General features: G+C 40.3%; 2 protein-coding genes across 2 annotated transcripts in view; one reads left to right on the top strand and one right to left on the bottom strand.

Annotated features, from left to right (window-relative positions):
- The window catches only part of LOC137434214 (mth938 domain-containing protein), a 233,412-nt gene that overhangs the window by 149,642 nt on the left and 70,190 nt on the right, over nucleotides 1-13,580 (bottom strand). The window lies entirely within an intron of this gene.
- The window catches only part of SLC9A6 (solute carrier family 9 member A6), a 104,353-nt gene that overhangs the window by 79,971 nt on the left and 10,802 nt on the right, over nucleotides 1-13,580 (top strand). The window contains exons 10-13 of the mRNA XM_068127129.2: nucleotides 5,025-5,138; nucleotides 8,621-8,732; nucleotides 8,907-9,060; nucleotides 13,309-13,369. Of these exons, the coding sequence (XP_067983230.2) occupies nucleotides 5,025-5,138; nucleotides 8,621-8,732; nucleotides 8,907-9,060; nucleotides 13,309-13,369 (441 nt within the window). The remainder of the gene's footprint in view (nucleotides 1-5,024; nucleotides 5,139-8,620; nucleotides 8,733-8,906; nucleotides 9,061-13,308; nucleotides 13,370-13,580) is intronic.

Raw genomic sequence — 13,580 nt, forward strand, 5'->3', positions numbered from 1 at the left:
GTTTGACTTGAAATAAGTATTTTGTTTTGATTTGTTTCTCTCTAATTCTGTGGTGGAGAAATTCTGAAACGCTGTATCATAAACATAATAATAAGGGAGAATCAACTAGTATGTACAGTAGTAGTAAGTACAGTGCTATGCGAGACGCAGAGGGGTTCTCAAATTGTGCAGACCGAACAGAGGAGGAGGGGGGGGGGGGGGCATTAATGTTGAAGTTGAAGTTGAAGCATTGTCGTCTTACTAAAATAGTTGAAGCATTAATGGTGTCCGTTGTCGTCTTGCGTTACAACTCATGAGACAGAAAATATTGTGAATCATCATATAACTTAAAATAATAATAAAACTTTATTTTATAAGGGTATCCACAATCAAATTGACAGAATTTGCTCTTCTCTGATAATTAATAAACATCAACCTCAATAATGAACATGCGTTAATTACATTGCATACATGTAAATGACAGGATTTATTATTGGAGACTACATTTTTTATTTTGTATTACAAATGTTTTGCTTTACAAATTCTAAAGGAAAAAAAAAAATCGTTTCCCATTAGGTTTGGGCACGGAACCGGAATTTTGTTTCCCATCGGTTCCCATAAGCTTAAATCACGGAACCGAAAAACGGTTCCCGACGAGATCTGAAATCCCCAGGCCTGTAAATGTAGGGGTGTACTTCCTTTTTCCACATGCGAAATTTGCATTTATGTTTATTAACTCAACTGGACTATGTACAGCTGAGTTTTTGTCGACACCCAGTGTCCGTCGTCCGTCTGTCGTCTGTAAACAATTCGACGTCTACGCTCTAAAAGTCACAAATATTGAACAAATTTGATGAAACTTGTTATGCAGCATCTTTAAGACATAAACTAGTTTGGGATTGCATTTGAGCGTTGCACGCCCAAAAATGGGCACGGCAGGGCGGCCATATTGAAAAATCAATTTTTGTCATATATGTTTTCGCACATATAAACTATATAGTTTGTTGTTCTATTATGCATATTTTAACCATATTGATATAGACCAGTTGAGTTCAGGTTCCCTGGAACCTCTAGTTTAAATTATACAATGGACTACAAAATGTAAATGTTTCATGATATTTGTTATATTATATCACCTTTATCTATCAATATTGTTGAAATGAAGATCAAATAGCTGTATGTTGAAATATGTTGAAAAAGTCAAAACTTTACATGGGGTGTACTTACTTTTTCACGTGACTGTATGTGTGTGTTTAAATGTTTAAACATACACACACACATACAGTCACGTGAAAAAGTAAGTACACCCCATGTAAAGTTTTGACTTTTTCAACATATTTCAACATACAGCTATTTGATCTTCATTTCAACAATATTGATAGATAAAGGTGATATAATATAACAAATATCATGAAACATTTACATTTTGTAGTCCATTGTATAATTTAAACATACAGTTTAAACAAACATACAGTATGTATATATAATATATATATATATACACAGTATATATATATATATATATATATATATATATATATATATATATATATATATATATATATATATATATATATCTCCCAGCAGGGAGCAGGATATCTCCCCAAGTTATGGACTGATTGGGATCAATTTTGGTGGACAGGTTCGGTGTGTGACAGTGATGAATTGATTAGATTTTGGTGAAGATGTGGATCCAGATATGGATGGAACAATTTGTTTAATTTCTTCACTGATTCTTCACCATTGATAGATTGGGCTAAAATTGATTTACTGTGTCGCATGATATTTGAAAAAGTTGCAGAGAAATTCGGACGACATTTGATGGATGAGTTGGTTGGGTGACGAGAACAAGCTGATTTTTATTTAGGTCCAGATGCAGTTACGCCATGTCAGTGGGATAGACAACGTAACCTGTTCAGCCTGGCAGGGGTATGCCCTCTCCCAAGTGCTGTTCTAGTTTCACTTTGAGATTATCATCACAACCAACGATTTCGTCTAAGCCCTACTCCACAGCATTTTAATCATCCAGGAAAGAGCAGACATAGCCTCAGACAGCATTTTGTTAATGGCCCCCAAAACTTCAAGCCTATACTTCAGCTCTGATCTGTGGCATCCATTTTGTTTCCCATTCTTAGCTAGTTTCTGGACATGTGGTAAAGCATGGAAATTGTAGTGTGTAAAGATAATGCCACACTATCAATGGGGTTTTGCCCTTTAATACATTACAATCAGTGTGATCTCGTATCAAATGGATGCGTGTGAGTGCTTGTGCAAGCAATTCCTTGCTCACTCACCTCCGTGGCAGCACCATGTTGATGTCCCCTCTTTTTTGGAGTAGACTTATCCCGAGCCTGAGGCTAAGCCTGTTGTTTTTTTTCTTATTTCGAAATTGGTGTGCGGCTTAATGCATATATATATATATATATATATATATATATATATATATATATATATATATATATATATATATATATATATATATGTGTATAATTATATATACTAGGGCATGCCCGTACTATATATATATCTAAAATTATATCCCCCCCCTCTATTTACATGAAATGGTTTGGTCCATTCGCAAAGCCAAAGCGAACGGCTTGCGAGTACGGTGACAATCTCCCCCCTCTATTTACATGAAATGGTTTGGTCCAAAGCGAACGGCTTGCGAGTACGGTGACAATCCCCCCCTCTATTTACATGAAATGGTTTGGTCCAAAGCGAACGGCTTGCGGAGTTTGGTAAAGAAATCGCCATAGCGTGCACAAACGCGCAGGAAAGCGAAAGAATCGCAAATTAGTTTTAATTAGTTTTAAAACATAGTTTAACGCCAACATAGCGGCAACATAGTTTGCCAACGTGAAATAAATGAATACGCTCTCAAATGTGCCGTCCGAGGCAGAGTCTGTTCGCCACGTTCGGCACACGTGATAGCTCGCTGCTCTCTGATTGGTTGAATCGTTTTTTGGACATAGCTCGCTAACTACTTGTCCGATTAATATGAAACCTTGAAAAGGCACATCCTCGGGTCCCCAGCAATATACCTGGCAAGTTTCAAGTATATCGGACCCGTGGTTGTCGAGAAACAGCGGTCACAGACAGACACACAGAGATTACTGGCATTATAGATAGATGTATATATATATGTATATATATATATGTGTATAATTATATATATGTATATATATATGTATATATATATGTGTATAATTATATATATGTATATATATATGTATATATATATATGTGTATATATATATATATATATATATCATATTCTATATAATTGGTTGCCCTTCAGAGACCAAGAAGTGGCCTTAAAACGATCATTCATTCTTCAGAGACGAAGAAGGATGTTCGCATGAAGAATGCAAACTACTTGGTCAATTTGTTTATAGTGTAGAAATTGCTGCCCAGACACCAGTCACACACAAAGACAGCAAGCAGTGTAACCTTGTTTCAAGGAGCCTCCAAGAAGACCAGACCATTTGCTACCCGTAGTGCAGGCAGGAATTTGTGAATTTAGCCCCGGCGCTGGCAATAACTCACCTACCTACTAGTCCTGATTCACAAAAATATGCCATGGGACATTTAACATCCACCAATTAGTGCTAGCAGACAGGAAACCTTGTTTAACGTCCATCAAATGGGTGACACACACCTTGATGTATCGTGCTGCCTTCAAAACAGGGCAGTGACATAGCTGGGTCTAGATTTGAACCAAGACTAGACAGCTCAGAGGCGAGTGTGCATACCTCTCGGTTATTTTGATATATGTATATATTGTTACAGTCCGCGGTTTAGATGTTATTTACCGAGCGGTGGTATTGCCGTGACCTAACAGTTCCCCCGATTCTTCCCCAACTCACCCGATTCCACCCAAACGTTGACCAAATCGCGCTATGCTAAATCAATGATGGAAAGGACACAACGACTGGGATAGATGAAACGACGCAAGGGGTACAGTTCTCAAGACCTCCGGAGGAGGATATAATTACAGTGGTGGAGAAAAGGGGTAGATTACAAGGTAGTGAGGTAAAGCCACAGAAGAGATAGGCACTTAATTACAGTCTTATCTTATCCCAGACAGACCACAGACAAACGGAACAAGGCTGACTTACACAGGGATTGATGGCAGGAAGGGACAGGTAGTCAATAGCACAAGGTGCACCTTGGCTCGGGGACAGGATAAAGCACGGTCCAGTCCAGAAGATGCGGGGAGGCCTCACAGCGCTCGGAGGGTACGTCTTGCTTGCTCCAAGCTCAGCGTGCATCTCACGTCACCTCCCTCTTTCTGCGCATGCTCAGCGGGGAGTGACACGCCCTCGGCTGGTTGGCTCCGCCCCAGATGGGACCGGTCCGCCGCTTCCATTGGGTGCGGGGGTTACCGGGCTCCGCCCTTGACGAGGAGCTGACAGGGAGCCCCTATTTGGTAACCCCGTCGAGCACATGTTCGATGGCGGCTCGCTGGGAAGGCCTCATGCCCTCCCAACACCCCCTACCAACCAAGCCGGAGTGAGGACGCGCACTCCCTGTGCACGCCGTTGCTGTTGTTGTTGTTGTTGAACCGTGAGGAAGAGCTGCGGGGAGGTATTGGGAGGTCCTAAACTTCCTAACGGTGCCATACAATCACATTCTGGTGCAACGAAGGGTCAGAATTAATGGAAACGAGTCCTTAACTGACATAGACTAAGAATAACTAGCAAGATGTCCTATAGTTGTCTTACATGAGATGCGGTGAACCTGGGCACGACATTTAATGGGGGAAATAGGGGGAGGTCGGGTCTACAGAGTGTTGTTTACAGAAAATGGGACTAGGGAATGAGGGATTGGGGATAGTTGGGAAGTATTGAGGAAATAGGGGAATATTTACAAGCGGATATGGATGGATGCAAATCCCATATCCGCAACAATATGTACGTTTTACAAAATGGTTTTATCTCCTCTCTTAATGATTAAATTTCTCAGCCTCACAATAGGTTAACTCTAACTGGTTAATAAATGTCTGTCTTTGTAGTTCCTTATGCTTGTTTTCCTCTGTTTTACAGCTTTTTGAACTTCTCAACTTCCTTGCTGAAAACTTCATATTTTCCTACATGGGACTAGCTCTGTTTACCTTCCAGAAGCACATCTTCAACCCAATCATCATCATTGGGGCATTGGTATCCTTTTTTCAATAATATTCTAAGCTCTCGACAGGAGCTTTATAGCAGTCTAAAAAAAATTTCCTTTGGATTTTAATTTTACTTTTTTTCTTTGTTTCTCTTACATCTTTCTTTGCTATTTCCCATTTCCCGATTTTTGCAGCACACCCTACTCCTTCCCATTTCCCTTTATCCATTTCCAGCTGTTATCCCCAACAACGATGGGTGATCAGATGATATGTGATTTGATAGGATGGGATGGCCATAGAACAACAATCGCATAGTGAACAGTATAAATAGAGACATCAACAACAATCGCATAGTGAACAGTATAAATAGAGACATCAACAACAATCGCATAGTGAACAGTATAAATAGAGACATCAACAACAATCGCATAGTGAACAGTATAAATAGAGACATCAACAACAATCGCATAGTGAACAGTATAAATAGAGACATCAACAACAATCGCATAGTGAACAGTATAAATAGAGACATCAACAACAATCGCATAGTGAACAGTATAAATGGAGACATCAACAACAATCGCATAGTGAACAGTATAAATAGACATCAACAACAATCGCATAGTGAACAGTATAAATAGAGACATCAACAACAATCGCATAGTGAACAGAACAGTATAAATGGAGACATCAACAACAATCGCATAATGAACAGTATAAATAGAGACATCAACAACAATCGCATAGTGAACAGTATAAATAGAGACATCAACAACAATCGCATAGTGAACAGTATAAATAGAGACATCAACAACAATCGCATAGTGAACAGTATAAATGGAGACATCAACAACAATCGCATAGTGAACAGTATAAATAGAGACATCAACAACAATCGCATAGTGAACAGTATAAATAGAGACATCAACAACAATCGCATAGTGAACAGTATAAATAGACATCAACAACAATCGCATAGTGAACAGTATAAATAGAGACATCAACAACAATCGCATAGTGAACAGTATAAATAGAGACATCAACAACAATCGCATAGTGAACAGTATAAATAGAGACATCAACAACAATCGCATAGTGAACAGTATAAATAGAGACATCAACAACAATCGCATAGTGAACAGTATAAATGGAGACATCAACAACAATCGCATAGTGAACAGTATAAATAGAGACATCAACAACAATCGCATAGTGAACAGTATAAATAGAGACATCAACAACAATCGCATAGTGAACAGTATAAATAGAGACATCAACAACAATCGCATAGTGAACAGTATAAATAGAGACATCAACAACAATCGCATAGTGAACAGTATAAATAGAGACATCAACAACAATCGCATAGTGAACAGTATAAATAGAGACATCAACAACAATCGCATAGTGAACAGTATAAATAGAGACATCAACAACAATCGCATAGTGAACAGTATAAATAGAGACATCAACAACAATCGCATAGTGAACAGTATAAATAGAGACATCAACAACAATCGCATAGTGAACAGTATAAATAGACGTCAACAACAATCGCATAGTGAACAGTATAAATAGAGACATCAACAACAATCGCATAGTGAACAGTATAAATAGAGACATCAACAACAATCGCATAGTGAACAGTATAAATAGACGTCAACAACAATCGCATAGTGAACAGTATAAATAGAGACATCAACAACAATCGCATAGTGAACAGTATAAATAGAGACATCAACAACAATCGCATAGTGAACAGTATAAATAGAGACATCAACAACAATCGCATAGTGAACAGTATAAATAGAGACATCAACAACAATCGCATAGTGAACAGTATAAATAGAGACATCAACAACAATCGCATAGTGAACAGTATAAATAGAGACATCAACAACAATCGCATAGTGAACAGTATAAATAGACGTCAACAACAATCGCATAGTGAACAGTATAAATAGAGACATCAACAACAATCGCATAGTGAACAGTATAAATAGACATCAACAACAATCGCATAGTGAACAGTATAAATAGAGACATCAACAACAATCGCATAGTGAACAGTATAAATAGACATCAACAACAATCGCATAGTGAACAGTATAAATAGAGACATTAACAACAATAATCCTTTGCTGGATGGGCAGGAAGCACTACCCACCCGAATGCCATGATGTCATCCAGCATGGCAAATGTTTTGAGAAAAGTCTACTTTTGACTCGGTCAAACTGAATAAATTAATGAGTTGGAAGCAAATTTCAATTATTTAGGTCAAAAAAAAAAAGTATATATATATATATATATATATATATATATATATATATTACTTCTTTTTTTTTTTTTCTCTAAGGCTCGTGGAGAAGCTGCGACACAAATCACACACACATGCAAACAGACACATGAGACAACATCAGACTTTACTTTTGCACAAACACAGCTGCTGAGATTTGGGGAAGCGACGTCACTTCCCAGAGCACTCTGGGTATCAGCAGGGTCATCTCTATGGAATCACCTTTCTCTTTGCACTCAGCAGGGTTTTTTATTTTTTGGTTTTGTATACAAGATCGAGGCTCGTGTAAGAGCTAACACATTAAACACAAAAAAACATAAACGGACACATAAAACATGTAATAAAGGGAGCGGAAGACAACACAGGGAGAGAGAGGGAAGCACAACAACAGCAAAGAACAGGGACATCGTGAGATCTGTGGAAAGGGAGAGGGCTGGGTGGGGTATAAAACAAATTGACACAACTAGGAATTTCAGGAATGAAGTCGGAGATTGAAAGAGGTGGATTTGGGGTGTATTAACGGGGATAGAAAAGCTCAAGGTTTTGGATGGGGGAAGATAAGAGATCGAAAGGAGTAGGGTGATCAAGGAGGAGTTTCCTCCTCCCCATGGGTGTCAACCAATGGGTTTATTTTCAATCCTTTAAATACTGAACGTTAAGTAAGGCAGCAGTACATGCCATTTTTAGTCTTTGATATGACGGCCTGGGTTCGAACTGCCAAACTCCCAGACTCAGAGCGGAAGCTCTAACCATTATGCGACCAACTTTGTTAATTATGCCTATGAGATTTGGAGACAACGTGTAAAACAGAGAGAGAGGCACATAGGAAGCAGAATCAGACATTGATAGACAGTCAGACACCATCCTTCTATTCATATAATTAAATATTTTATTATCAACTATCTCTGCTCTCTGCTATTTGAGTACCAGTTCACTGGTAATTCCCTGTTTGTCGTTGAAGGCGGCAAAAAGGGTTGGCGTCAGGAAGGGCATCCGGCCGTAAAACATTGCTTCAAAAAGGGGACCAAAAAAACAACAACTACCACGGTCCCCGAAAAGGCCAACCCCTGCTTTGCGGGGAAAAATGGCCTCTAAACGGTGGGTTTTTTTCTGCTCTCTGCTATATGTTTCTCACTTTTTCTCTATATTTTTCTATCTTTCTCTGTTACTTCCAAGCAACCAATATTTTACTGTGATAACTTAACTGCTTGACCAACACTTCATTCCACATGCAGTTGGCAATCCTTTTGGGCCGTGCATGCAACATTTATCCTCTCTCATTCTTCTTGAATCTCCGCCGAAGGAACAAGATCGGCTTCAATTTCCAACACATGATGATGTTTGCAGGCAAGGCTATTTTCAATCATTTAAAATTAAATTTCCAGGCTGTAACCTGCCATTCAATTTGTTCACAAAACAATTTATCTATCAACCTCAGTCATAACAACTCTCCTCATGTTATTGATTGATTATATGTGTACATTTCTGCTTGCCGGCCCAAACCCTGCCGCTGTTCTTCAGGTCTTCGTGGTGCTGTGGCATTTGCATTGGCGATCAGAGACACTGAAACAGAAGCGCAGCAGGCAATATTCACCACGACACTCCTCCTCGTCTTCTTCACAGTGTGGGTGATGGGTGGGGGCACAACACCCATGCTGTCATGGTTACATATCCGGTAAGTGGTTCACCTTTTTCTGGCCCTTTCACACAATATAATATTTTTTGGGGGCAGTAGTTGGGGCAATAATTTTTTTTCCACACTTTGTTTTCTTCAACGCATAATTTTATAATTTCATTTTAAAATAGCCCAAGGGTCGTGCTGTAGCACTAATTTCTCTGGTTTTATTTTGTGGGTCTGTCGACAATATTATCGCTACTAGCATATAACACTCGTCGCTTTGCTGACGGGAATACCAGCCCCTTTGCTGCGATGGCTAATCTTTGGGGCAAGACCAAAAAAGGATTATTGGACGATCCTGCCCTACGCGCATGGTAAACAGCATTGCAAGTTGGCATTTGCAGTTTCGCCACCTGTGAATACACATGTGCACTTCCTTTTATTTTATTTTTATTTTTTGCAACTGAAACATTCCTAGAGTTTCCTGAATCCACCGTCATTCGTTTCATTGAAATTGTTAATCCGTTCGCAAGTTATAGCACAACAAACAGACAGACAGACAGACAGACAGAGCTCCTTTTATAATAGATGTAATTATATATCTTACTATAATTCACCAAATGTCCGTCCGTCTGTCTGTCCGTCCGTTTGAAGGTACCACAAAAACGGCTGAACCGATCGCAACAATATTTTGGGTGGGTAATCCTGGGATCTCCTGGAGTAAAATAGGGTATATTGTTTTACCAATTTCAGCTTTGGCCTCCAGCATTTTCAGGTTTGGACTCCCGCATAACGTTATTTTCCTGGGTGCCGCACAAACGGCTGCACCGATCGCTGCACGGCTGCACCGATCGGACTCAGTGACCTCGGACAAAGACCTTTTATAAGGACATGGGTTGAATCCCTGCTTGAGAGAATGCCAAACCCCTCCCCGCCATCACGGTCGTCTCTCCAACTCACAATCCCACGAGATATGCGGCAAGGACGACGCAAAACCAATTATCTTCTTTTTGATTCGTATATAAACATCATTAAAAGTAAATAATGACCTCGGCCAAAGTTCAAACGACGTGAGTTTAAGCTCTACATGAGAGAATTCCACATAGCTATTTGGGCGGTGTATGCGCTAACAGATAGCTGTCTCATCGATCTTGCCAAGGCCGTAACACCTATCGGCTCAAAATCCTTTTAACTGTTGACTTAGTAGTTTTTACAATGAAGGAAACATTAACAATGCTGTTAAAAGTTTATTTTGTGATTAATTTGTGATTGGAGTTATGTTGTTTGGAATGAAAAAAGAGATATCGAGTTCAAGTGAATGACGACATGCCGTGATGATTTCTACTTTCCAAACGTGAACTTCGCGGATCGCCATATGCAGATTCGCCACGGACCCACGATCGATATTTCTATGCGTGAACGTACCCGTTTGTTTGCGAACGGGTACGTTTTTCATGGAAGTCCTTCACGAACTTGCTGTCCATGTCTGACGTGTGACTGAAGGGGCTACAAGAATGTGGATTTATTGGTTTCATGCTTTAGCATTCGCTGTATCTGCATTGCCTGTTTGCTTCTGGCCTCTCACCCATGCATAGCACGGGTATCTCACTAGTTTTTTTAATAACATAGCTCCTATTTTATCAAAAGGAAAATGTCATGGCTGTAGAAAAGTGACCTAGGCAGCCTTAGATAGACATCATGGAAAGAATGCGTCCTTACTCGGCATGTCCATACTCCACTACCAGCATTACCTGGTTCACCCAAAGAACAATCTGTCATCCTGGTATTAGTCATGCAAAATCTCTTTTTCATATAACATGAATAAATACGTAACCTTGACCTTTATCTCCACCGAGTTGGCTACAAAGGGTGTGCAGCACATAAGCTTCTGAGCAACAGGAATAAAATTATTTGTAGGTTTGCGTGTTGGTGGCGTGTACCCTACTCTGATGAGCCCATGTTTTGACGATTCCAATTTTTCCGTGTTCATAGTATAGTAAGCAATTTTGAATGGGGGAAAGATCGACCTGGTGTTTGTTAAAGCAAATGTCAGTTCTGCCACATAAACTGACATTTTAGAAACGCTGACACTTCAGGAGGATGAAGTTACCCAGCCCACCCCTTGTGCCACTACAATCTGGGAGAAAACAACACGGCATGCATCTTCTTCCCCGGGTTTGTTAAACCCAGATATTAATCTAATCAAGCACCAGTGGGAACATTTGGGGGGGGGGAAGCGAATCCATTTCTGTCATTGTGATAAAAAAGGGAAATTGATCTCACTGATTATGGAGGGAACCAGACAAGACCATGATACAAAATGTCATTGATATAATCTGTAATGGAAAATACACGCAATCGTAGTCTCAGCAACATTGTATTTGAGTTGCCAGATTTAGCTTGATCTGTCTTGTCTTGCCAATTTAAAACGATGGAGGCTGCAGTTTGTGAGAGGCAACTGGCTCTCATTTTCTATCTGGGTTCTTCCCAACATCTTTGTTCCTTTCATATTTCTTTCTGCTTTTTCATATTTCTCTTTATTCATTCTAATTCTTGCTTCTATTCTATTTCCCTCTTTCTTTATCTATCTGTCTTAGGAGAAGTGAATTCTTGCAGAAATTATTTTTTCCTGGAAGGTTCACTTGGCTGCGCTTGGATGGGTTTGATGGTAGAGGAGTAGGGGCTGATACCCGAATCCTATCCAGGTTCCTCCTGATGACTCGATCTTTGCTCTTTACTTCTTCCGGTTCCTTCTGATGACTGCAATGCAGTATTTGGTTTACCGTTTCATTTGATTTATTTATCGTACCGAGCGATAAAGTTATTGGAGCATGGAATTATTGGAGCATGTATTGGAAAGGGTGTTGGAGAGGAGGATAAGGAAGAAAGTGAAGATCGACGAAATGCAGTTTGGATTTATGCCAGGAAGAGGAACGACAGACGCGCTTTTTATTGTGAGGCAGTTGCAGGAGAAGTACATGGAGAAGAGGAAGAAGTTGTTGCTTGGGTTTGTTGAACTGGAGAAAGCATTCGATAGGGTTCCACGCAAAGTATTGACATGGGCATTGAGGAAGTTAGAAGTGGAGGAATGGTTGATCAGAGTAGTGATGGCAAAGTACAAAAGAGCGCGCACAGCTGTAAGGACAAAGGACGGGAACAGTGGTGAGTTTGAGGTGAAGGTGCGAGTGCATCAGGGGTCGGTACTAAGTCCACTACTATTTGTAGCTGTGATGGAGGTGCTGGCTCAGAACGTAAAGGAGGGTCTACCGTGGGAATTGTTGTATGCAGCGATGATCTGGTGTTGATTGCGGAAAGTATGGATGGACTGAAGGAAAAGATGAACAAGTGGAAGGAATGTATGGAGACAAAAGGTCTGAAGGTGAATATCGGAAAGACGAAGGTGTTGGCAAGTGGTAAAGCATGTGGTGAGGTGGAAAGAACTGGGAAGTGGCCCTGTGCTGTGTGCAGGAAGGGTGTCGGAGTGAACTCCATTCAATGTACAATGTGCGCTGAGTGGGTTCATCAAAAATGTAGTGGTCTGAGAGGGTCATTAACCAGTGTGGCAGCTACATTCAAATGTAAGGTGTGCACAGAGGGAGCTGCACATGGAGGAAATGTTGAGTTGGATCTTGGAGACGGCGTGTAGCTGGAAGGTGTGAAAATATTTTGCTACCTCGGAGACATGCTGAATGGAGAAGGTGGATCAGACTCGGCAACGGTTGCTAGAGTGAGATGTGCATGGAAGAAGTTTCGGGAACTGAGTGGCGTGCTGTTGAGGAGGGGAGTGTTGTTGAAGCTGAAGGGAAAGGTGTATGCTGCATGTGTGAGAAGTGTTATGATTTATGGGAGCGAGACATGGGTAATGAATGTAGAGCAGCAACGAAGGTTGGAAAGGGTGGACATGCGAATGGTTCGATGGATGTGCGGAGTATCGTTGAGAGAGAGGAAGACAAATGATGAATTGCGAAAAATGATGGGAATAGAGCCTGTGATTGATGCTGTGAAGAGGAACAGGTTGAGATGGTTTGGTCATGTGTTGAGAAAGGATGAAAGTGACTGGTTGAGAAGAGCGATGGAAATGAATGTAGAAGGAAGTAGAGGACGGGCAAGACCGAGAAAGACTTAGCTAAAGATGGTGGAAGAAGAAATGCGGGCAAGGGGGTTAACAAGGAGAGATGCAGAAAATAGGGCAAGATGGAGAAGATTGTCATGGGGACCGCAAGGCTAACCCCTGCTCTAGCAGGGAAAATGGCCTTAAAATGCATGTTGTTGTTGTTGTTTCATTTGATTTATTGTTCTATGCAGGGTTGGAGTGGATCCAGACCAGGACCCACTTGGACATTCAGATACATTCCAGCCACTGCAAGTGAGTGTAGTTGTGTACTGGAATGCATTGTAGAGCACAAGTCCTTCTTGCTGTCCCCCTACTTTCCTTCCAGACTTCCCCTTTATTATTTTACTGCATCCTTTTCTATTGATCTGATTTTCCATCATGAAAATACATGTTGTTACCTTCACTGTGGTTGTCTCACATTTCACATGCAATGATTTATTTTTCAAATTGGTATTTATTTGTT

The sequence above is a fragment of the Myxine glutinosa genome, chromosome 1 (assembly GCF_964187855.1).
Source record: "Myxine glutinosa chromosome 1, kmMyxGlut1.1, whole genome shotgun sequence".
In the NCBI taxonomy this organism is placed as follows: Eukaryota; Metazoa; Chordata; class Myxini; order Myxiniformes; family Myxinidae; genus Myxine; species Myxine glutinosa.